Source organism: Oncorhynchus tshawytscha, linkage group LG02, assembly GCF_018296145.1.
Source record: "Oncorhynchus tshawytscha isolate Ot180627B linkage group LG02, Otsh_v2.0, whole genome shotgun sequence".
Lineage (NCBI taxonomy): Eukaryota > Metazoa > Chordata > Actinopteri > Salmoniformes > Salmonidae > Oncorhynchus > Oncorhynchus tshawytscha.
The window spans coordinates 39,669,703-39,696,002 of NC_056430.1; the positions used below are offsets into that span (position 1 = coordinate 39,669,703).

Below are 26,300 nucleotides of genomic sequence, written 5' to 3' on the forward strand. Positions count from 1 at the left end.
CATTCAAAACACATGAGTGTTGAGACAAGCTTGCAAAGTGTGAAGTCAATCAGAGGAAATTCCCCCTTGTTAGAAAACTTAACAAACCGTGTTGTTTTTGTTGTTGCCTTCAACAATATCTAAATGCTTTTGGATTTGGATATATTCCAAGGACGTCTATTTGCAACTTTCAACAGAGAGATCCACTCAGGAGGAACCGCCATATTTGATGGAGTCCCATACTATAACATTAGCTGTACATTGAAGGTATGTAGCTATTTCTGATGCCAGCTCTCTACTTTTAAAGAATGTGAGTTTCAATAGTATGAGAGGAATTCACGATATTCACTCCTAACAAACATTCCCAGTATGTTAAGTGATGGTATGTTTTTACTCAGCACCGTCTATCCACGGATAGGACAGAAACATGTGCTTGCTATGTTTCTTGTATTTCAAGGATACAAAATATCCAATTGCCAGCTCTTAGCTAGCATCTAAAACAATGATATCTTCCCTGAAACTTAGCATCAGATGAATGTGTAAATATTAGAAATGCTGTTTGTGCCTCCCAGGTGGTCCGTTAAAGCTGCCTGGGTGATCAACCTGAGCCTCTCAAATTACCCCTCCATCCTCATACAGTAGCCAGACAGTAGGTGAGCTTCTCTCTTTATCTCTTTCTATATTTATTTAATTTAAAAGCAGACGACACATATGAATGTTCCCTATAGAGAAAATCTAAGAATTATGTTCTGTTCTATTCACTTCCACTTTTTCCTAGCTTCTCTTATCTAGCTGCCATGAACGGTATGATAGAAGGTGTATATGAGCCGGTGGAGCACCATTGGTTCCACTGCGAGCAGCAGGTGGACTGTAAAGACTCCTGGTTTCCTTTCAACAGGGAGGACTCCTCAAGGCTGGAAGAGGCACACAAACACGGCATGAGACAATTCATCTTACTTTTACAAATAATACAAATAGTTCTTGTATTGTTGCCCCTTCGTACTATAGCACCATATTATGTGGGATGTATTACCCCGAAACAAGAATATAGTTACACTGAAATTAAGGACTATCTAGGCAAGTAATGTTTTCATTGTTATTAATTATAACTTGTTACCATACTATGTAATTACAACTTTTGCTGTAATGTGGAGTGTTATGGTTTTGTTAATTTGGGCTGTGCTGTTCAATTAGACATGGGATGTAATGAGTGATCCCTGATAATAATAGCAATGATAAAGATGACTATAACCATATCATAATTGTGGGTTTGCTCCTAACAGGGGAGACCCGTGGGGTGGAGGAGATGGTGGTAGCCACAGAGGGTAGGCGTTTCGATGTGAGGCTGAAGGAGAGGCGGCGTTACGCGGTGTACTGGGAGCAGCCCCCCTCGGAGGTCAGGCGCTGCTCCTGGTTCCACAAAGGAGACAAGGATATCTCCTACACCCCTTACCCAGAGCACACCAGTCTCATTCTGGAGGTAGGACACAGTCTGAAACAACAACGTGTTCCCTATATAGTATACAGGGCCTGGACAATAGAAGTGCACTATATAGGTGCCATATCGGACACACACAAATGCCAATCATTACAAATTGATACAATATCTACCTTGATACCTTGGTGTTTATCTTTGTACCATAGTTTTGCGGGGCCAGTATTTACTTCTTTCTACCGTCTGAAAGGGGTATACTGCGGATTGGTAATGACCTTGTTAATCTGTCAATCAAAGCTTGGTAATATTGTCAATAACATATACAGTATGACTGACCGGGTTTGAACCTTGGTCAACCACCTAACCCAATACTTGTGTTACCTCCCGGGGCTAATGCCTGGAGTACAGGAGACCAGGGTCCGTTACATTTGCATCACTGTATTCACAGGAGGCTTACATGATATCAGTGACGCTGAATGACTGGACGAGGAAGTTAGAATTCCCCACTGGAGAAACGGTGGTGTTGCACAGCCGTATGGTATGACCCCCTCTCCCATCCATAACTGACATGTACAGAAGCACAGTATATCTTAGTGACACTATCTTACTGTCACTAGTACCTGCATGGTTTGTCTGTAGAGATGCAAATATTGGACTGTAAAATAAAATGCAACAAAGTTTCTATTCCTTGCTCTGTCTCCATTAGCTTATGACACAGCAACAGACAATCCCCTCGAAGTACTGGATAAGCTTCCCCTCTGCCTCTGAGCAAAGTCGACCCAGGACCGTCAAAAGGGGCCTGGAGGGTATTTCAATAGAGATACCTGAAGGTAAGCCCACAAATGTATAGGCCTACATCTTCACAATGGGCTTTGATTTCTACACCTCTGTGTGAGGTTGTCACACCTGTACTGTACTTCTATTTGTGTTTCATGCAAACAGTACTGGGAATTGGCCTGAACAATGGATATTGCATTGTTTACAGAGAACTCAAGTTGTGGAGCATCCAATGCATTGGACCATGTGCACGTTGGTATTTACATGACACCAAATTACAATTCCTTACACAGTAGACCCTATTTGTGTTGTTGGTCATTCAGGAGAGCCTTACCAAGTCGACCACCTTGTCTTCATGGTACATGGCGTTGGCCCGGCCTGTGACATCCAGCTGCGTGGGGTTGTTGAATGTGGTGTGTGTATAACCTTTGACCCCTACCTCTAAAACTGTACCTTTATCTGCACTCTGCTTTTTCCCTTTTTCACAATTCATTTTCTTCTCACAGACATTCCCATACATTGATTAATGCAGACTTGATAGGTTAAGATGACCATATTACTTGAAACAAAAGGCCTACCAGTTAACTGTACCAACATGCCAAAGCATATCATAAACATACTAAAGCACTCTCTACCGCCTGTAGTGAATGATTTCCGCGATGCTTCACTCAGCCTGCTGAGCAGTCACTTCAAGCAGAGCCAAGATGGCACCCACATGGGCCGCGTGGAGTTCATTCCAATCAACTGGCACCGGGTGCTGCATGGGGACGCCACTGGGGTGGATGAGTAAGGCCTTGGACTGTTCCATCATTTGGCTTTGAGGGCTGTTTTTGTGTTGTTTGTTGTTTAAATTGTCTGTTATCTGGGTTTTGTGTTTTTTTACACAAAAGAATGGCACGCACACAAACACACACACTAATACAATCATTCTTCACTTCCTCTTACCAACAGGGATATCCAGAGGATCACACTGCCCAGCATCAGTCGTCTGCGTCAGTTCAGCAATGACACGGTGCTGGACCTGTTCTTCTACAACAGCCCCACCTACTGCAAGACCATCATAGACACCGTGGCCTCAGAGATCAACCGCCTCCACCACATATTCCTTCAGCGCCACCCACAATTCACTGGTGCAGTGTCACTGACTGGACACAGTCTGGGTCAGTACCTCATAGACCTCTCCTAACTTTTTCTTCTGACTTTATTAGTAAAAACTGCACTCTTAGAAAAAAAGTTTCCAAAAGGTTTCTTCAGCTGTCCCCATAGGGGAACCCTTTTTGGTTACCAGGTAGAACTCTTTTGGGATATGTGTAGAACCCTCTGTGTAAAGGGTTCTACCTGGAACCAAAAAGGGTTATTCAAAGGGTTCTCCTATGGGGAGAGCTGAAGAACCCTTTTTGGTTCCAGATAGTACCTTTTTTTCTAGGAGTGTAGTATTAATAACCATTATAGTAATTCATATTCTTTATTAATATGACTTTTCTAGGTTCTCTGATCCTCTTTGACCTTCTGACAAATCAAGAAATACATAACACAGATGAAAAGATAGTAAGTAGTAGGCAACTGACAAAATGTACAGCTACATTTTGGCCATGGCCACAACCACCAGCATATTTATTCTGATTAGCTCAATGTTGATCCTATATTTCTTCTGCTTCAGAGTAGCGTCAGCAGCCCAAGTGAAGCAACCTCCATTAACTTTGAGAGCTTTGAGGAAACACTTAGGAATTTCGGATTGGGCAAGTTTTTCCAAATGCTTACAAAGGAGCAAATGGACTTAGAATCACTGGTAAGCGTGTGTGTGTGTGTGTGTGAGTGTGAGTGTGTGTGTGTCTGTGACTTTCTAACTGTGTGTGTCCTCTGTCTATTGACTAGACTCTCTGTTCGGAGACAGACTTGAAGGACTTGGGAATACCCTTGGGGCCTCGCAAGAAGATCATGTGCTTGTTGAAGAGATGGAGAGAGGTATGAAATCCTATCCACTTCCAAATGGTACCATTCATTGTTAAACATAGCCACCATGTGAAATTTTCCCCAAGCTTCTTTGATCTGACATTCCAGTCTATTGGATCTATTGTGCGTAGCTTCCTATCCGTCTGTAGTCTTAACCCTGACGATATTCCATCCTAACTGTTTGTAAATGGGCTGCAAGCTGGAACCAGCAGCCTGATGAAGTTATATTGTTTAGATTGTTATTGGAGCTATCTAATCTATACATCCATCCTTCGGCCCAGAAGCAGGAATCCAGGACAGGAACGTCCCAGCCAGTTCCTGGCGTTCCAAGTGTGTATTCCCAGGTCCAAGAACAACCAACGCTACTCTCAGACGCCCCCTCCATCAGCCCAGTGGATTACAAGTACTTTGACATTGGCATTGGCCAGGTAAACAAACAACAACAGTGACTGCATACTGTAACATGTACACATGCACATACAGTGGAGCGAGAGAGAGCAATGCCATGGTGCACATATCTGCACATATGTGAAGTAGTACACAATTTTTGGGGACCTCTTATGGCTCGTGAGCACAACTTTCAGAATTACTGGCTAAAAAGTATACATTATTTTGTGTACAAAACCCAGTAAACAGATGATTTAAACAACAAACAACACAAAAACAACACTCTAAGCCAAATTATGGATTAAAGAGAATATATTTAATAGAATGTCTTGAAGCAGTTATTACAACTGAAAATCTAAATGAATTAAATTAAATTTTAAAATGTTGGTGAGTTTTGATATCCATGCTTAGTTCCAGAAAGTAAAGAAATATATCAGAATTTATACATGGAGCATACTGAATTGGTATTAATCATGTACCCCTGCCCTTCCTGCCCAGGTGTCCATTGTGTACCCTCAGCTGGCCTTCCAGCCGCAGGCCTTCTTTGCCTTGGGTTCTCCTATAGGGATGTTCCTAACGGTGCGCGGCCTGAAGAGGATCGACCCCAAATACAGCCTCCCCACCTGCAAAAGCTTCTACAACATCTTCCATCCAGTATGTTTATGGATCATATGTTAGTAAAGCTAAAGTCAATCAAAGCCATGAATATTCATAAGGACCTGACAATGTGTTTTTCCTCCTTGCAGTTTGACCCGGTGGCCTTCAGGATTGAGCCCATGGTGGTGACTCCAGGGGTGGACCTGCCCCCAATGCTAATCCCACATCACAAGGGCAGGAAGAGGATGCATCTCGGTGAGACCTGAGGCGTGAAGCTTTGATCTGAACATTACAGAAACATTTCAAGATATGGTAGCCCCCATATGTCATGAGCTTTTTGTTAAGACCCTAAGCGAGCATTACTAAAGCTCTGACCTGCCTGATCATTTAAAACACTGACCCACATCGTTGCTATCCAATGAGCGTGTGGAAACTTTCATTCACCTTGTGCTCCCATGCAGTGACCCTGTGTTGACATTGTGTCCCCCAGAGCTGAAAGACAGCTTGAAGCGAGTCAGCTCAGATCTGCTGCTCTCCATCAGTACTCTGCGTGGTGTGTGGCAGACCCTCACCACGCTACCTGTCAACACACTGCCCCCAGTGGCCAGTGTAGGAACCACAGCTGCACTGCCACCTCAGGAGTCAGAAGGTGAGAGATTGGTCTCATTTATTTATTACTTTAGTTCGCTCATTTATTTATTCACTCATTTATTAGGAACCATGTGCAATGGTTTTCCATACATGCATTACTTTATTCTTCATATTCCCTAAAAAAAAATTCACTGTTGTTACTCTAGTAATTACAGCATTACTAAACAGGTAGGCCTTTAAAAGCAACTTAATGTAATATAATTATTTTTTCGGTGTAATTTGTCCTTTGTGTGACATGTTTTTTGTATGTACTATGAGTATTATCATGTTACCACTGCCTGCAACCAAATGTCCCTTTATTTTTTACTTTACCTTTTATTAATACAGGTTTTTCTCATTGAGATAACATCTCTTTTCCAATAGAGACCTGGTCTAATAGCAGCAGGGGGAACAATGTTTCAGACAAAACAACTTACATACACTAACACAATGTTAAACAAAACTATAAACACACATACAGCACAACAATTACACATTACGTTAAAAACACGAAAGTCTTGACTAAAAACAGCTGTCCTAAAGACAAAAAGGAGACAATAACATTTGAACTGTGTTAGCGGAATGTTCCATCAATACTCTTTTCCAGGTAGTAGGGCCCAAAACGGTACCGTCTCACCTACAGAGATGAAGAATATCAGTTTTGGAATGTTGAATGGTGGACGTCGGTTTGATTACGTCCTTCAAGAGAAACCCCTAGAGAGCTTCAATGAGTATCTGTTTGCCATCCAGAGCCATCTCTGCTACTGGTAATAACAACTGAGCTAGTGTTGACTCTGACTCATGCTGTATTGAACAAGCTTACATGTTTTCTTTAGCTTTCTGCAGTATCTCATGTTTTCTTGTGTGTTTCAGGGATTCTGAGGATACCGTGTTGCTGCTTTTGAGAGAAATCTATGAGGGGAAGGGAATCCTTCTCTAGCTTCTCCAAATGTCCATGTAAAGCAGGGATGGGCAAATTCCAGTCCTCGAGGGCCTGATCAGTGTCACAGTTTTGCCCCAGCTAACACACCTGACTCCAATAAACACCTGATCATGATATTCGGTTTAGAATCCAATTTGATTAGTCAGCTGTGTTTGCTAGGGATGGAGAAAAAGTGTGAGGCCAATCAGGCCCAGGAGGACTGGAGTTGCCCATCCCTGATGTAAAGGATGGATCTTTTGAGTTGTGTATCTACTAGAGGAGACTCTGGATGCATCACATTTTTATGGCTTCATTTGTATTTATTTTTCTGTCAAGTGTATTGAGGCTTCTGGTAAATGCACTTTGAATAAATGGTGATTTTTAATCTGAATTGTGATTTGATCTGGAGATGGCAAATTTACATAAACTGTTATTTTTGGTGATACCTAATGCACTGTTTGCATAAGAATGCATTTAAAATGTACTGTAGGATTATGGGCTTGTTCTAATTTGTTTACAAATATGGAAACTGTGACCAACTTTTAATTAAAGCTGCTATTCTGCTTATTCGCACTTTTTGCTGGACCATGTCCTAGTTGCAATTTAGCACGTGTGTGTGTGTGTGTGTGTGTGTCTGTTTACTTTCAGCAAATTATGAACAACAGAAATAAATCCTGCAAGGATTTGACTGTTTTCTGCAGCCAATAGGCTTATCTAATAGCTACTGTAGACTCCATGCCACACTGTTGCCTATTTAGCCTTGCTCTCCAAAGAGGTGACCTCTCATTGTGTTCCTATCTGTAAGATTCATTGTCGTACATTAACCGACTGTGTCTTTAAGTCACATTCCTGGCACATAGCCGCCAGAAAGTTCATTTCCCATTTATCCGCGTCACCCACCGCGTGGAATATACGCCACAGGGCAGTTCTCTTTGAAGAACGCGTTGGGACATTGGACTGCCCATCACGTCGTGCTTTGCAAGGAACGTTTTCATAGTGAAGAAAATAACTTCATAACACCATCTTTGACGTCTCTTGAAAGTTGAGTTGTGGATTTATCCGGTAAATTCACTGGAAAGGTAGGACATTTAACTTTTGGACTATTGGCTATAATCGCCAGCTCTGTGTTGACTGTTTTTGCCTGTAAAAATGTAAAGCGCTATAGTGTTAGATCGATTGTGATACCGTTGTGTTATGTATCGTGATGGTATCTACTAAAATGTAAGATCACATAACAAATTTGGAATATTTATTATATTACATTTTGAAGTATAATTTTGCTTTAAAAGTTATTTAACTCACTTTGGCACAAGATCATGGGCGACATGACAATACTTGCATGTTATGTTGAAAGTCACACAGCGTATGTGCAGACACCAAAGACTAGGCTATAACGTAAACTCGTACATCGCCTTGGTCCGTACAATTGCCCTTATTTTAGCGCCCCAAAAACGTAATACTTCCAGATCAACTGTAATGTCAATAGCATTGTAAAGCACAATTTCTCCCCTTTCCAACAGAATCAATTACATGACCTAAACGCTGCCCGTTTCTGCATAATTCAAGCAGGCAATGAGCCCCATCGGGTCTTTTTAATAGTGAGAAGGAGAGATGTGTGGGAAAATTGCTTTTTTTCACTCGATCTGGTCCAACTTATCACCTTATCGCCTCTAAAATGTAAATAAAACACTATAAAGAGTTTATATAATGTGTCATTACATACCTATTTGAAGGTTTGTGTCGAATTTGAGGATGCTAAAGTGACCTTAGAAGTAAACAGCAGCTTGTAGAATGATGATCGCTTGCAGTGATGACGCAAAAAATGACTAGGTATCCCCCCCCTTACCCCGTCACTGTCCATTTCTTGTTTTTAAAGGACGAGAGAAGTGCCACACCTGGTGGAGAGAGATTGTAAGACAGAGATAGTTGCAATGTAACGGAGGGTCAGTTTTTTCAACTTTTCTCCAATACTATAGAGCCATTACCATGTCGATCAACGCTTGAATAGAAACCTAGTTCACTCCCCCGATTTTGAAGTCAACACAGTCGCTACAGTCCCATTAGTTTTCTTTGTAGCCTCGTTTGAATGTTGCGGTTGCATCATTTGTACGGAATGGGGTGAGTTTACGTTAATCGCAATATCTACTTATAGAGTAACGTTCCATGAGAGCAATTCATTTTTAAAACATGATTTGAAACCATAGTCTCATCTGTTCAAGTTTCCTATGAGTCATACATGGACTCACACAGGCCCTGTAGTTTCTTGTTGGATATATAGTTGTGTTTTATTGAAAGTAGGCTATTATGACCATGTAAAGTCAGTTAGCATAAGATCACACAAGTTGGCCAGTCATGACTGTTCATTTGTTGTGTCATGATTATAACCGTTTTTTTGTAGCCCATATAACATAGGTTCAAGTAAAGTGCAACCACATAGGGGAATCAATGGTGCAAATGCATCACGTTACATTTTCACATGCAAATATCTTGTTATTTCTATAATATATAGGTTATCAGTAGTCCCCGAGGAATGAGCCTCAATGAGAGCAAAATATGTCTTCCACTGAATCATCCTTCTTTTTGTAGCCTGTCCATTCTGCTTGAATCACATGTAATTCCTCATTTTCCAAAACTCTGCATTAACTGTCTAGATGGGGGTTCTGGCAAGGGAGGATTACTATTCAAGCATTTATCCTTTTAATGACTTTCTTTCACTCTTACAGTGTGAGAGTCTGGCAATGTTATAAGCTCTTTAACTCTGGAAACAACTAGCTGAGCTGACACCACAGCCGGTGTTGTGGATCATGTGTGAGCACTGCTAGTTTGTACTTTTTCATGCCCGTAAGCCTGTTGTTTTTTACTTTTCTAACACGTGTTTGTATTGTGTTTATGTAAGTCTTATTCAACCACGGGATAATTCATCCCTGCTCTAATTAAACACACTTGAAATGCTTTCCTTTATTTGGATGAAAAAGGAAGGCTGTGAAATTAAAAAGTCTGAACCAGATTTTTGTGGGGGCAGCCCATTATTTACCTAACACCATTAGTTCATGTTTGAGTGCAGTGGCTTTTTTAAATTTGATTTTTTTTAACCTTTATTTAACTAGGCAAGTCAGTTAAGAACAAATTCTTATTTTCAATGACGGCCTAGGAACAGTGGGTTACCTGCCTGTTCAGGGGCAGAACGACAGATTTATACCTTGTCAGCTCGGGGATTTGAACTTGCACGAGGCTACCCTGCCGCCCCGGCTTAGGGCTTAGGTTTCTGCAGGACAGGTTTGATTGAATTCTAGGCTAACACAGCCAGGCTGCACTGTTTCAACCCTGCTAGTAAGAAAACCCCATCTGACTGAAAGGTGACTTCATGTAAGGGCAGGTAGCTTGAGATTCTTTGAAGTATGGGAGCTAATAAGAGGACTGGAGGATAGAGTGATAATGTCACTCTATCTGAACAATGTAGAGGGGTTCTAAACCTGGGTTTTGTTCAATCATTTCACTTTCGCGTGTACACATACACACGCACGCACTCACCACACAACAGTGCATTTGCCTTTCTCACAATGTGATTCTCACATTGATTGATTAATCATTCGATTTATTGTGGATATTGTCTATCAACAGGAAATTCTTTCCACAGATTTTCCACTTGTTGACCAATGACCAACGTTCCAGTAGCCAACACAAGGCAAGGCTCAACCGTACACACACAGCACTATACATAAGGCAATGTAAAGTCTGTCTGAAGTGAACAGGGTGCTACTCATGGCTTACACACGCTCACACACACTGACACACACACACACACAATCCTCCTTCACCGCTCACAAAAACAGCGTATATCCCAGAAAGAGCACAGCTCAGACGGAGGGTCAAAAACTGACAACCAGCGTGCTGGAACGTTCATTTCCTTCCATGTGTTTTCTTTCAGTTACATGACTGAATGAATACGGGTGAGGAACTCATAGGAACAATACATTTGGGCTTACTGGTTGCCTCCAACTTGCATTCACATTGCATCATGTGCTGTAGTGTTTTTGGCATTTCTGAGGCCCTCAGAGCTGGAAGGAAGATGAGGTCACTCTCAGACACACCCCAGGCAGAGGCTGAGGCTCAGCTGAACAGGAAGTGGGGGTTAAATGGGCAGGAGCAGCCAACATATGGCTGTGTCTGAAAATGTTACTAAATGCCAAAGCTTTTCTTCCTCCGTCATTTTCTTTCTGAATTCCTATCAAAGCTCATTGAAGGAGGTCAGAGGGGGGATCCTCTCCTCCAATGGGCTTTGAGAGGAATTGAGGAAACATGGCTGGAGGAAGTAAGGATTTGACGGCACATAATAGTTTTAGGTACAGCCCCAGTCCGCTCTTTCACATGTGGAATGGAAGCACGCTGCGGCTTCTGGGAATCAAAAGAAATTCCCACAAATGTTCCCATTTTGGAGAACTGGAATGTGGAAGTTATCTTGGGAGGTGAAGGAATCCCATTTAATGTAATCCATTTATATTGAGCTCATGAGGCCTACCCTGTTGAGTAACACTAGGGGATAACAATGGATTATGTGATCACTATTATAAAATAATCATTGTAATATGTGAGCAGGCAGTATTAGAAAAGGGAGTTACAGGGAGAGATTCCCAGACTACCATGACCCTGCCATTTATAGACTTGTGGTTGTGGAAGGGACTTCAGGAGCGTGTTGTTTTTAAGTGTTTGATGTGGGTGAGTTATCATTTGTTGAGTAGGAAGTGCTAGGGAGACATTGAATCAACACTGTGCTGTTTCACATCCACGCATTGCTCATGGTCCCCTGCCTCGCAATGGAAATGCTGAGTAAGACTGCACTGTCACTGCCCCTGGCCAGGATGTACTGTAGGCCTACACCAGATGTGTCTGGTCTGTGTGTGAGGTTGCCTAGTAACCTCCCCATCATAACACCTTTAAACACGTACGGAATGGATTTGGATCCCTTTAACATGATGTCACACTAGACCCACACTAGTGGTCATTATTAGTTCCATCGTGGCAAATAGGCCGACTGTATGAGTAGGGGAGTCAACGTCCCTAAAAGCAAGTACACTATAAAGTGTAAAAAACGTTCTGTAATTATGATGTTGAAGATCTTGATGACAAACCTTGGGAAATCATGTCATGCCTGTAACAACTACCAACAATGTTTGAACGGAGCTGAAGGTTGGGGCTAATAACAACAAGATAACTAATGTAAAACATACTGTGTCTGTAAAAAAGTACATAGGTTCTGAACTTTTTTGAAAGAGCACAGTTTGAAAGATATGACAAATAGAAATCAAAATGGATGGACATCATAAATATATGGGAATATAGGAGGGGTAGAGGAAAGACAAGAGTTAAAAACAAACAAAATAAAATTATTGTAAAATAAACTGTGTCCATAAACTGTATATAGTATGTATAAGCTGGAAATACAGGCCTAAGTGTTGTTGTTCACTAGTTTGCTCCAATTGGGGGAGGGGTGGTAGGTTTGGAGGGTAATAAAGGAAAACAATTTTTTTTTAAAGATTTTTTTAAAGATCCGTATATATATATATATGTGTGTGTGTGTGTGTGTGTGTATATATATATCTGCAAAATAATATATTTGGGGGATTGGAAGTGAAGTAGACAATTACATTGATACAATCTATCTGCAATATTTTAAAGTTGATCAACCCCCTAACCCCCAAAAACTATGCCATTTATCTTAGTTTACCACTAGATGTCAGGCTGTTCATTCATACGTAGTCTTTGCTGACATTTCTTGTCAACCTGTTTAATGCCGCTATATGTAATAACATACAGTCCCGAACTGATTACAGTAAAATAACGATTCACTAAATTGGTTCTCAAAAGGATGGATGGATAAAAAGTTGAAGCAAATTCATTTCAAGCAGTGTTTGATTTGATGTTCTTAAACATGTAACTGAACGTGAAAATTATCTATGAAGATCATTGAGCCTCTTTGAAAATAATTCTAATTGTTCTGTGAAAACAAGGTGGCGAGGTGGCAATGCCATGCCGTGTGCTAAAAGGCTATCTTTGTCATCAGTACTGGGACGAACTGCACAGACAAATAGTCCTCCTACCATGATGCTATTATTGGTCAATGAAGATGCGTTCTTCTTCTTACTGTATCTCTGATAGGTAGTGTCTATAGGAAACATGGTTAGGTATGTCTGTAGCAGAGAGTTTTTACCTTTAATGGCTAGCTATGCATCTCTAGTATGCAATCCGTACAGTAGAGATGGCTAGGTGTGTGTGTGTGTGTGTGTGTGATAGAGAGGTGTCTGGTATTTATGACTACAATGTGACAGTGACCTCACTTTGACCTTTGTTATTATGCACAGGTCACCGGAGCAGCATTGTGGCAATGTTGTTACAGTGCTAGGGAAATCGTGCTGTTTTCAGGGATTGACATTAAGGTCTGAAAGGTCATTTTTGGGTTGCCCGATGATTATGATCATTATGTAGCTGGAAGACGACCAGACTACTTCATTTTGGTTGTTATCAGTAAACAAAAAATCCCTGACCCAATGGGGCAAACACGGAGCAGTCTCAACTTGCGTGACCACTCAGGTCACTCGCCTCAGGCAATAGGGCAACCCTTAATCTCAAACCCTGTCTTTTGTATTTTCTGACACTTGAAACTACTGATGAATTCATGCATTGATTGAATTAACACTACCCATTGTTCCCACGAGGGCTCTTCATGAATGAATAGAATTCATTCACTTTCTAAACTGATTGTGTTCAACAGGATTTGACTGCCCAACCCTGCCAGATAGACTGTTAATCTGAAATGAGGCATTATGCTGTGGTAAATTAAAAGCAACTAAAAGGATTAGTCAGTGTGAGCAGTGGAACCTGTTTTTGCTGGCTTGTGTGAGCTTGAATCCTGAAACAAAGTTGCCTTAAAGTTTTCCCATGGTTCTTTGACAAACAGATATGAGGTATTGGTTTTATTCATGGCATTGATCCAGTGTGGGTTCATAACTGTAAGAAAGGAAGTACATCTTGTGTTACATATGTCTTCTCCTTGTCACACCAAGCTGCGTCGTTTGTCTTACTGTATGCTAACACGTCTTTTTTGTTCACGCTAAAGAAAAAAAAGTACCGTAACATTTGAAATAGATGGGAAAAGCATCTATTCCATAGGGGGTTCCAAGTACCACAACTCGCAATCGCATTGCAGGAATTGCATGCAATGCATTTTGGTCAGATAATCACTCCCTGATAAGGGATGGATTGAAATGGACATGGGGGAAAATGGAGGGAAATGGGGGAGGGTCATGCCTTTTCAATTTCAATCAAGGGGAGGGTTTGGGTATTTTAAAAACAAACTAGTCCAGGGGAGGGTCATGTCATTTGTGATTGATGACATTTCAATATTTCTAAGTGTTTTAGAATTAGTTGCTTATTAGGCTATATATCGGCGACTATAGGCTATTTAGTGTGGTCACAATCAAATGATCCATAGCCTATAGGCTACGAAGTGCATGCTGGGAGAAGCACAGAGCAAGGTTCCATTTCTAAGATAGCTGCTGGGATGGTGTAAATGAAAGTAGGTTGCATTACACACGGCACTGGATATTCCAACCCTGAGCCCCGGCCTGCTCTGCTCTTGCTGATCAAAAACGTTTTTGTGTGCTGCTTAACCTATAGCTGTGCTGTGTAGGGCTACAGTGGCAGTTCAGGAGAAGAGTCAAAGGTTTCTTTCGATTTTCTTTTAAATGATTAGACCTTGTGCGCAGACTAGCCTATGGCCTATTTTCTCTTCAGTTTGAGAAGGGGAGCGTGAAGTTGAGAAGGAGGACCAGAGGTCAACTTTGATAGCTTGCTACAATTGATTTTGATTAAAAACAACATGTTTCTTGCCCATGATCTATTCATCAGAGTTACTGACCTTGCAATAAGCCAGATTCAAGTAACTTACATTGTGGTGCTGAAACTTGAAGCGGTAGCCACGGCACAATCAATAGGAAATGGACAGCTCATGGTGCTGCAAGTAGGCAAAATCGAGAAGGTATAATTCAGTTCATCGTCTTCATTAGGCTATAGGCTGCTATATCCATGGATTTGTCGGTCAATTCCTCCATCCACCATGTAGTCTTGAAATAGCCTGGCTCCATGTCAGTGAAGGGCTGTTAAGTTAAAATCAAGACTCTAATTGAGCTGGTATGGCTTAGGCCTAAGAAAATGGCTAAAAGCACAGGCCTATCCCTTGTTAGCTTGTGAAGAAAATAAAACAGATCTGATGATATAAAGTGATCTATAACAGCGCGTTGGTCCACAATGCTTTATGCTAGAAACAAGCTGTAAAATACCCACGTAAGATGTCACTCCGATGCATATGGGGATATCGTTGTTTCCTTTCTTTTCATTCAGAGGCTGAGCTACAACCTTCTATAGCCAAGGAGACAAAAACATGACTTGGCTTGGGAGGTAATCTAATTCTGTCACTATCAATTGATTAAGCTATTCACTTTCTGCACAGTAGAAGATGTTTAAACCCAGACAGCTTTCAGTGAAACACTTGTGATCTCTCGTTGGGTTAAGCCACGGAAGAAGAGTAGCTAGCAGTTAAAGTTGGCATTTTTCTGCATTGGTAGGCCTACTCTGTCTGGGGTGGAAAGGTAGGCTTACTGTCTGGGGTGGAAAGGTAGGCTTACTGTCTGGAGTGGAAAGGTAGGACTACTCTGTCTGGGGTGGAAAGGTAGGCTTACTGTCTGGAGTGGAAAGGTAGGCCTTAAAGGTAGGCTTACTGTCTGGAGTGGAAAGGTAGGCCTACTCTGTCTGGGGTGGAAAGGTAGGCCTACTGTCTGGGTGGAAAGGTAGGCCTACTCTGTCTGGGGTGGAAAGGTAGGCTTACTGTCTGGAGTGGAAAGGTAGGACTACTCTGTGTCTGGAGGTGGAAAGGTAGGCCTACTCTGTCTGGGGTGGAAAGGTAGGCCTACTGTCTGGAAAGTGGAAAGGTAGGCCTACTCTGTCTGGAGTGGAAAGGTAGGCCTACTGTCTGGAGTGGAAAGGTAGGCCTACTCTGTCTAGGGTGGAAAGGTAGGCCTACTCTGTCTGGAGCAGAAAGGTAGTCCTACTCTGTCTGGTGTGGAAAGGTAGGCCTACTCTGTCTGGTGTGGAAAAGTAGGTCTATTGTCTGGAGTGGAAAGGTAGGCCTATTGTCTGCCTGGAAAGGTGGAAAGGTAGTCCTACTCTGTCTGGAGTGGAAAGGTAGGCCTTCTGTCTGGAGTGGAAAGGTAGGCCTACTCTGTCTGGGGTGGAAAAGTAGGCCTATTGTCTGGAGTGGAAAGGTAGGTCTACTGTCTGTCTGGCCTATGCTGTCTGGGGTGGAAAGGTAGGCCTACTGTCTGGAGTGGAAAGGTAGGCCTTCTCTGTCTGGAGTGGAAAGGTAGGCCTACTCTGTCTGTAGTGGACAGGTAGGTCTACTCTGTCTGGTGTGGAAAGGTAGTCCTACTCAGTCTGGAGTGGAAAGGTAGGCCTGCTCTGTCTGGAGCAGAAAGGTAGGCCTACTGTCTGGGGTGGAAAGGTAGGTATGCTGTCTGGAGTGGAAAAAGTAGGCCTACTCTGTCTGGGGTGGAAAGGTAGGCCTACTCTGTCTGGAGTGGAAAGGTAGGCCTACTCTGTCTGGAGTGGAAAGGTAGGCCTACTCTGTCTGGAGTGGAAAGGTAGGCCTACTCTGTCTGTAGTGGACAGGTAGGTCTACTCTGTGGAAAGGTGTCCTACTCAGTCTGGAGTGGAAAGGTAGGCCTGCTCTGTCTGGAGTGGAAAGGTAGGCCTACTGTCTGGGGTGGAAAGGTAGGCCTACTGTCTGGAGTGGAAAGGTAGGTATGCTGTCTGGAGTACTCTGTCTGGGGTGGAAAGTGGAAAAAGGTAGGCCTACTCTGTCTGGTGTGGAAAGGTAGGCCTACTCTGTCTGGTGTGGAAAGGTAGTCCTACTCTGTCTGGAGTGGAAAGGTAGTCCTACTCTGTCTGGAGTGGAAAGGTAGGCCTACTCTGTCTGGAGTGGAAAGGTAGGCCTACTCTGTCTGGGGTGGAAAAGTAGGCCTATTGTCTGGAGTGGAAAGGTAGGTCTACTGTCTGGAGTGGAAAAGGTAGGCCTACGCTGTCTGGGGTGGAAAGGTAGGCCTACTGTCTGGAGTGGAAAGGTAGGCCTTCTCTGTCTGGAGTGGAAAGGTAGGCCTAACTCTTGAAAGTACCATGCTCAGATTCATAATGACGTCTCAGATTGAATTATTTCCAAACAGGGACAATTTCGTTTGCAAACAATACACACTGATTTAGCATTGGAGAAATAAGATAAGATGAACACAGGCCTATCTCTGTCAATTCTTAACCTGTAATTTTGGTAATTTGTGGGGTATTAAAAAAATATTCTGCTAATATGTACAATTATGTAGAATTGCATGAAATGTTTATAAAAGGCTTTTTTCCCCCGATTGACCTGCAAATACAATGATAGATTCATGCAATGCTTTTAATATAAAGGAGATCTTTCCACCCCTGCTCTTGTCCACGGTGGTTTACGAACCCACAACCTTCTGGCCTGCAGCCCTGTGTGCTATTAAAATGTCTGCGTTGCCATGTAATGCTTACAGGACGGAGAACAGTTTCTTAAACTGCATATCTAAGGCTCTGGTCTGTCCCGGAAGTGAGGATAAACGGTATACATATTCTCTGCTATCCACTTGGTTTCTAATGATTATTTTGGGTATAGGGGATGGGTCGATTGTATTTTTTTTCAAGCGTTCAGGGAGGGTTTAGGTCAAATATATTTGTATGTTTTTCTCAAGGTAGGGTCATCCATTTTCATTTCAGAGAGGTCCGATTTTCTCCATGTAATAAATTCTGTTCACTCCCTAACTGTAATGCTTTGAATGACTGGACTGCTGTTGACATTTAGATTTGAGTCAAAACATGGAACCATCCATCCTTACTTCTGGTTCAACCTGTTGAGCAAGTAACACCATGTCGTCACATCAAGCAGAGTCCTGTTTGCTCTAATGAGTTGTTGTGTGCCTGCTATCTGGGATCCCAAATGGAACCCCTATTCCTTAATATGGTCTTCTAATTTTGAACAGAGCCATATGGATAGGACACTATAGTAGTAGTAGTACACTATTGTATAGGGAATGGGGCGCCATTTAGGACGCAACCTGGGTTATCCCCACATGACATCACTTTATGACGAAGAAACTTGACCTGGTTTACGTACTTTACCTTCTAGCCTCCTTCCTTGATTGTCCCCACCAGGATTTAGTATAGTGTGCAATAACTCCCAGTCGAATGTTTACCACAGTCTGTTCCCTGGTGTTTGCGCGTGAGGTGAAGGAGGCGGGGACAGGGAGAAAAAGAAAGAAGTAAAGGGAGGGAATGAGGGAGCAATAAGTCTGTGGGAGGGAGGAGGCTTGGAGAGAGCCTGGCAGGATATCAGGGCTGTTTCAGATGGACATTGCAGCGTCATTCACTGCAGCAGTAGTGAGAGAAACACGGATGGGACAGTAGGCTGGCTAACTTGACCTGGGATGACCCACACCCACACACACACACACACACACGTGCACATTTAAAAGGAGCACGCACTTGTATAGACTTACAGACAGACAGGTAAAGACCCAGTTCCCTTAGAGGGGTAAAGAAAGCTGCTGTCAACATGGGGGGCTCTCAGTCCCAACAGAAGAAGACTGGAGGGGCAGCAAACTCAACCAAGAGGAAGACAAGTAACATGTGAGTGAAGTAATTGTTCTCTAATACCTGTACTTACAGTAACAGCAATGGAAGTTTGACAACTGTCTAATAACAGTACTTCTACAGAGGCGTGTCAAAATGGCCTCACTCAGTTGTGGAGTGGACTATTTTAGATTAGCTATTGGGTCAATGATATTCATGCTGAATGTTTCAGGAGCTATTGTTTGTCAGAAGTTGTGGCGTCTTGTAGGCGGAATTGACGGTGTACTTGGATGTTCTGGTTTGTCAACTTTGTTGTGGCCTGACGAGGGAAGAAGCTATGAATAGGCTATGATGCATTTGTGACCTGTCACAGTGTTTGTTGACCAGAAAGGAAGTAGCTTAAAACATAGTATATTCTTTGTGTCGGGGAGACTTTAGCTAATCAATGTCTACATTTAAACTATTACAGTATAACAATATCATCACTATGCTATATTTACGGATTGATAGTGTAACGTAACGATACAGTCTTTGCTAGTTATGTGTCTTATTATTCAAATCGATTGATACATAGAATGACAAGGTAGCTGTGGGAAATGGATGGAGATCAGTTGCTTGTTATGCTGTGTAATATAGGAGTTATGCTGTGTATTATACAAGTTATACTGTGTATTATACAAGTTATACTGTGTAATATAGGAGTTATGCTGTGTATTATACGAGTTATACTGTTTATTATACAAGTTATACTGTGTATTATACAAGTTATACTGTTTATTATACAAGTTACTGTTTATTATACAAGTTATACTGTGTATTATAAGAGTTACACTGTATTATAAGAGTTATACTGTGTATTATAAGCATAAACTATAAGCAAACAGTCAGTGTATGCAGTGAGTTGTCACCTCCATGTGTTTAATACTAGTGTGAATGAATGGTCTGTTCAGACAAGCTCTTGCACACACATGCAAATATTCACACACCCTCACTCACTCAATGATAAGGCTTCAAACAGCCTGGAAATGTACAGTGTCAAGCATGTTTGTCTACTGTACCCTCTAGTAAATCCTTGCCTGTTTGTGTTTCTTTGTTTGTTTGTTTGTGTGTGTGTGTGTGTGCATGCGTGCGCATGTACTCATCTCCAAGAACTGAGATTTGTCATTTTACGGTTGTCGATTGAAACAGAGACCCTCAGTTGTCTCGTCATGTTTTGTTGACGAAAGGAACATTTGGCTGTACGACTGATTGATCTCACTGTGTGAAGTAGCTCCCGGGTTTCCTCTAGTCCCCCCCCCTTAAGGAGTTGTCTCTCTTAAAGGGGACCACTCTGCCCCCTGCAGGTTATACCCACAGAAATAGAATTAATAGAATAGAGAATCCCATTCAAGTCAATGTACTGTAATTCTATTTCTATGCCGTCTCAATAGTAGATGAGACAGCGAACGTAATGGATGCATTTGACCCTCATGCTTTTACCAATACAGTAAACTGTACCTCACACTAGCAGATAAATACATGCTGAATTACTGTTTGTGTAATGGAGGTGTTTGGGAACCTTGCTCGTTTTATGAATAAACCTTGCCTGAGACCCGAAGAGTTGTGTTGGCTCCCAAGGCTTTAGTTCAGTGGGCTACCATAGATCAATATTGTGGTAAGCTTTTAGTGATTGACTAGGTTAGATAGATCCATATCGGATCACAGTGTTGAATCCATAAGGTGCTCAGCTAATTGCATGTGATGAATGTGGCAGTTGGAAGTTTAGAGTCGATCACTCTTGATTAAAATAAGTAATTTGTGTATCAACAGAAGTTCTACTATAGACAGTCCTGTAAACCCGGTTAGCTGATCTAATACAGGCTCTGAAGCGGGGGGGAACATTGAGAAAAGGTGGACCTTTCCTTCTGAATCTTCTGCCACAGGGGACCTTATGTTCCTGCTGTGTCAGGTTCTTCCACTTTCTACAGTCAATCTTATAAATACTGTTGCAGGGCTGGGAACTGCCAGAGACCTCACGATACGATATTATCGCTATGCTTAGGTGCAGATGCGGTATGTATTGCAATTCTCACGATCCTCACGATTCTATATTGTATTGCGATTCGATACTGCGATTCTATTGCGACTTGATGTTCCAAACAGATTGCTCGCTATATGTCTGCTTTAGAGAGACATGAGAGAGCATGAGACAACGAGTTTAGGTCAGTCTGGGAAATAAAAGTGCTGAAAGCATGTTGGCTTACAATTTAAAAATAAGATGCAGATACAAGCTATAGGATGAACAATTTCGGCGTTTGGGCGCAGGTACAGCCGACTAGCGCTAGCTAACGCTAACTACAGTAGCAAAAAAAACAAACATGTACAGTATATATTGTTTTACAAATCGAGTCAAATATTGATATAATATCTGCCAAAAATAATATTGCGATATGTAACTGTATTGATTTTTTTTGACCCATCACCAATACATAAAGATAGCCGCTAATACTTTACTAAACTCAAGCTGTGGTGACTTATTGCTGTATCATCTAAAAGGCTTTACTACATGGATAGTTCACCCAATTTATACAACAAGTCAGATGTTATCCTGGGTGAGCTGAACTATCCTTCTAAAACAGGATATGCCTATCATTTGATTCCCTGGTGTTTACTCAGGTAAAAAAAAAATGCAAAGGCTCCCACTATAAAAGCATTGCAAACATGGGTCACATCAGACAGGACGTATCTGTGTGTGCTGTCACATCAGACAGGACATATCTGTGTGTGCTGTCTCAGCATTCTGCTGTCACATCAGACAGTGTCCTGGATATCTGTGTGCTGTCACATCAGGGCTGGCTGGGATTTGCCACACCAGTGTCACAGGGCTGGCTGGGATAACACCAGTCACACTGCATATAGGTGCTCAAGACCTTGGCTATGTTCCAATATCCATACTAGCACACCCACGGCCTGATTCCTATAGGACTCACTGTGGTGATTTAGCAAAAGTATTTCTCAAGTGCAACACTTGATAACCACCTCCGTTCTCAATTTTGTTCCAAATAGCTGAGTGAATACATCACAAGACTAGTGAAGTACGACAGCGTGAAACCAAAAACAACCTTATTTGAGACTGTTGTATGATTTACCACATTCACATACAGTATTTATTTATTTATTTTTTATTATTTTTATTTCACCTTTATTTAACCAGGTAGGCCAGTTGAGAACAAGTTCTCATTTGCAACTGCGACCTGGCCAAGATAAAGCATAGCAGTGTGAGCAGACAACACAGAGTTACACATGGAATAAACAATTAACAAGTCAATAACACAGTAGAAAACAAAGGGGGGAGTCTATATACAATGTGTGCAAAAGGCATGAGGAGGTAGGCGAATAATTACAATTTTGCAGATTAACACTGGAGTGATAAATGATCAGATGGTCATGTACAGGTAGAGATATTGGTGTGCAAAAGAGCAAGTAAATAAATAAAAACAGTATGGGGATGAGGTAGGTGAAAATGGGTGGGCTATTTACCAATAGACTATGTACAGCAGCAGCGATCGGTTAGCTGCTCAGATAGCTGATGTTTGAAGTTGGTGAGGGAGATAAAAGTCTCCAACTTCAGCGATTTTTGCAATTCGTTCCAGTCACAGGCAGCAGAGTACTGGAACGAAAGGCGGCCAAATGAGGTGTTGGCTTTAGGGATGATCAGTGAGATACACCTGCTGGAGCGCGTGCTACGGATGGGTGTTGCCATCGTGACCAGTGAACTGAGATAAGGCGGAGCTTTACCTAGCATGGACTTGTAGATGACCTGGAGCCAGTGGGTCTGGCGACGAATATGTAATGAGGGCCAGCCGACTAGAGCATACAGGTCGCAGTGGTGGGTGGTATAAGGTGCTTTAGTGACAAAACGGATGGCACTGTGATAGACTGCATCCAGTTTGCTGAGTAGAGTGTTGGAAGCCATTTTGTAGATGACATCGCCGAAGTCGAGGATCGGAAGGATAGTCAGTTTTACTAGGGTAAGCTTGGCGGCGTGAGTGAAGGAGGCTTTGTTGCGGAATAGAAAACCGACTCTTGATTTGATTTTCGATTGGAGATGTTTGATATGAGTCTGGAAGGAGAGTTTGCAGTCTAGACAGACACCTAGGTACTTATAGATGTCCACATATTCAAGGTCGGAACCATCCAGGGTGGTGATGCTAGTCGGGCATGCGGGTGCAGGCAGCGATCGGTTGAAAAGCATGCATTTGGTTTTACTAGCGTTTAAGAGCAGTTGGAGGCCACGGAAGGAGTGTTGTATGGCATTGAAGCTTGTTTGGAGGTTAGATAGCACAGTGTCCAATGACGGGCCGAAAGTATATAGAATGGTGTCGTCTGCGTAGAGGTGGATCAGGGAATCGCCCGCAGCAAGAGCAACATCATTGATATATACAGAGAAAAGAGTCAGCCCGAGAATTGAACCCTGTGGCACCCCCATAGAGACTGCCAGAGGACCGGACAGCATGCCCTCCGATTTGACACACTGAACTCTGTCTGCAAAGTAATTGGTGAACCAGGCAAGGCAGTCATCCGAAAAACCGAGGCTACTGAGTCTGCCGATAAGAATATGGTGATTGACAGAGTCGAAAGCCTTGGCAAGGTCAATGAAGACGGCTGCACAGTACTGTCTTTTATCGATGGCAGTTATGATATCGTTTAGTACCTTGAGTGTTGCTGAGGTGCACCCGTGACCGGCTCGGAAACCAGATTGCACAGCGGAGAAGGTACGGTGGGATTCGAGATGGTCAGTGACCTGTTTGTTGACTTGGCTTTCGAAGACCTTAGATAGGCAGGGCAGGATGGATATAGGTCTGTAACAGTTTGGGTCCAGGGTGTCTCCCCCTTTGAAGAGGGGGATGACTGCGGCAGCTTTCAATCCTTGGGGATCTCAGACGATATGAAAGAGAGGATGAACAGGCTGGTAATAGGGGTTGCGACAATGGCGGCGGAAAGTTTCAGAAATAGGGGGTCCAGATTGTCAAGCCCAGCTGATTTGTACGGGTCCAGGTTTTGCAGCTCTTTCAGAACATCTGCTATCTGGATTTGGGTAAAGGAGAACCTGGAGAGGCTTGGGCGAGGAGCTGCCGGGGGCAGAGCTGTTGGCCGAGGTTGGAGTAGCCAGGCGGAAGGCATGGCCAGCCGTTGAGAAATGCTTATTGAAGTTTTCGATAATCATGGATTTATCGGTGGTGACCGTGTTACCTAGCCTCAGTGCAGTGGGCAGCTGGGAGGAGGTGCTCTTGTTCTCCATGGACTTCACAGTGTCCCAGAACTTTTTGGAGTTGGAGCTACAGGATGCAAACTTCTGCCTGAAGAAGCTGGCCTTAGCTTTCCTGACTGACTGCGTGTATTGGTTCCGGACTTCCCTGAACAGTTGCATATCCCGGGGACTATTCGATGCTATTGCAGTCCGCCACAGGATGTTTTTGTGCTGGTCGAGGGCAGTCAGGTCTGGGGTGAACCAAGGACTGTATCTGTTCTTAGTTCTGCATTTTTTGAAAGGAGCATGCTTATCTAAAATGGTGAGGAAGTTACTTTTAAAGAATGACCAGGCATCCTCAACTGACGGGATGAGGTCAATGTCCTTCCAGGATACCCGGGCCAGGTCGATTAGAAAGGCCTGCTCACAGAAGTGTTTTAGGGAGCGTTTGACAGTGATGAGGGGTGGTCGTTTGACTGCGGCTCCGTAGCGGATACAGGCAATGAGGCAGTGATCGCTGAGATCCTGGTTGAAGACAGCGGAGGTGTATTTGGAGGGCCAGTTGGTCAGGATGACGTCTATGAGGGTGCCCTTGTTTACAGAGTTAGGGTTGTACCTGGTGGGTTCCTTGATGATTTGTGTGAGATTGAGGGCATCTAGCTTAGATTGTAGGACTGGCGGGGTGTTAAGCATATCCCAGTTTAGGTCACCTAACAGAACAAACTCTGAGGCTAGATGGGGGGCGATCAATTCACAAATGGTGTCCAGGGCACAGCTGGGGGCTGAGGGGGGTCGGTAGCAGGCGGCAACAGTGAGAGACTTATTTCTGGAGAGAGTAATTTTCAAAATTAGTAGTTCGAACTGTTTGGGTATGGACCTGGAAAGTATGACATTACTTTGCAGGCTAACTCCTCCCCCTTTAGCAGTTCTATCTTGACGGAAGATGTTATAGTTGGGTATGGAAATCTCTGAATTTTTGGTGGCCTTCCTGAGCCAGGATTCAGACACAGCAAGGACATCAGGGTTAGCAGAGTGTGCTAGAGCAGTGAGTAAAACAAACTTAGGGAGGAGGCTTCTGATGTTGACATGCATGAAACCAAGGCTTTTTCGATCACAGAAGTCAACAAATGAGGGTGCCTGGGGACACCTCCACATCACCCGCGGAACAGAGAAGGAGTAGTATGAGGGTGCGGCTAAAGGCTATCAAAACTGGTCGCCTAGAGCGTTGGGGACAGAGAATAAGAGGAGCAGGTTTCTGGGCATGGTAGAATATATTCAGGGCATAATGCGCAGACAGGGGTATGGTGGGGTGCGGGAACAGCGGGGGTAAGCCCAGGCACTGGGTGATGATGAGAGAGGTTGTGTCTCTGGACATGCTGGTTGTAATGGGTGAGGTCACCGCATGTGTGGGAGGTGGGACAAAGGAGTTATCAGGGGTATGAAGAGTAGAACTAGGGGCTCCATTGTGAACTAGAATAATGATAACTAACCTGAGCAACAGTATACAAGGCATATTGACATTTGAGAGAGACATACAGCGAGGCATACAGTAATCACAGGTGTTGAATTGGGAAAGCTAGCTTAAACAGTAGGTGAGACAACAGCTAATCAGCTAGCACAACAACAGCAGGTAAAATGGCGTTGACTAGGCAACGGGGCCGACAGATAAAACATAAACAAGCAGAATGGAGTACCGTGATTAATGGACAGTCCAGAGTGCATCAGCTATGTAGCCAAGAGATCAGTATCATAGATATGATTCCATATAGCTGTATATTATTAAAGAGGTAAACAGAAAGGCAATTCAGGTCAGCCACAGAATTGGGGTAGAGGCCACTGGAGCAGAATCAGAACTGTTTCTGCCACCAGATGGCTCTCTCATCACACGAAGGTGATTTTCCATGGGGTGACTGTACAGGGCTTATCGTATTTAGGTTTCATCCAAAATGGCACCCCATTCCCTATATACCTGTAGTTCACTACTTTTGACCACCAGGGTCCATAGCATGGCTGGTCCCAGATCAGTTTGTGCTGGTGTGACAATGACCCTAGCAGCATTTCACGGTAAAGTCTCCACCAGTTTTTTATTTTTTATTTTATTTAACCTTTATTTAACTAGGCAAGTCAGTTAAGAACAAATTCTTATTTACAATGACGGCCAACCAAAAGGCAAAAGTCCTGCGGGGACGGGGGCTGGGATTAAATAATATATATATTTTAAATAACATTGTAAATATAGGACAAACCACACAACAACAGAGCAAGGCAGCAACACATGACAACACAGCATGGTAGCAACACAACATGGTAGCAGCACAAAACATGGTACAAACAGCTGTATTCGGTGCACGTGACAAATCAAATTTGATTTGATTTTGAGTTGGCAAGACGACAGAAACAGATCTGGGACCAGGCTGAATGTAACCTTACATACTAGGTAGACACATGGCTGATAGAACAGACGGAGAACAGACGGAGGCATAAACAGGAAAGGTGGTTGGTCTGCCTCAAGTCATGATTGGATAGCAGTTTAGATGTCAACACACATAGTCATGTCTGTAGGCGGATGTGGTCTCCTCCACTTCCTCAAACTGTGTAGACTAGAAAAACGACCTACATTTCACCCATTTTTTACAACTCTCTAACAATATATGAAGAAAAGAAAACTAGTAGGCAAATGTTTTGTTACAGACACC

At 42.9% G+C, this 26,300-nt stretch overlaps 2 protein-coding genes across 4 annotated transcripts in view; both read left to right on the forward strand.

Annotated features, from left to right (window-relative positions):
* On the forward strand, positions 1–7,065 carry LOC112223249 (phospholipase DDHD2). Of its 2 annotated transcripts, none has more exons than XM_024386273.1 (18): positions 1–246; positions 552–632; positions 758–915; positions 1,263–1,459; positions 1,863–1,952; positions 2,121–2,244; positions 2,515–2,604; positions 2,836–2,977; positions 3,143–3,351; positions 3,678–3,739; positions 3,852–3,980; positions 4,067–4,156; positions 4,426–4,572; positions 5,030–5,185; positions 5,278–5,383; positions 5,619–5,777; positions 6,366–6,525; positions 6,632–7,065. In XM_024386273.1, exons 3-18 carry the CDS (start codon positions 777–779, stop codon positions 6,696–6,698), a joined length of 2,067 nt encoding a protein of 688 aa, XP_024242041.1. In that variant the 5' UTR covers positions 1–246; positions 552–632; positions 758–776; the 3' UTR covers positions 6,699–7,065. The 2 variants fall into 2 exon arrangements, with proteins under 2 accessions (XP_024242041.1, XP_024242049.1); XM_024386281.1 differs by having other exon boundaries at positions 4,429–4,572.
* Positions 7,066–7,612: 547 nt separating this feature from the next.
* Positions 7,613–26,300, forward strand: part of LOC112215589 (transforming acidic coiled-coil-containing protein 1) — a 43,439-nt gene continuing 24,751 nt past the window's right edge. The window contains exon 1 of one of the 2 annotated variants that reach the window (XM_024374751.2): positions 7,613–7,759. Coding sequence is in view for 1 of the 2 variants with exons in the window: in XM_024374740.1 (XP_024230508.1) it covers positions 18,358–18,431 (74 nt within the window). In the remaining variant the exon portion in view is untranslated. Of the gene's footprint in view, positions 7,760–18,109; positions 18,432–26,300 lie in introns of those variants that run through there. The other variant, XM_024374740.1, reaches the window with a different exon arrangement.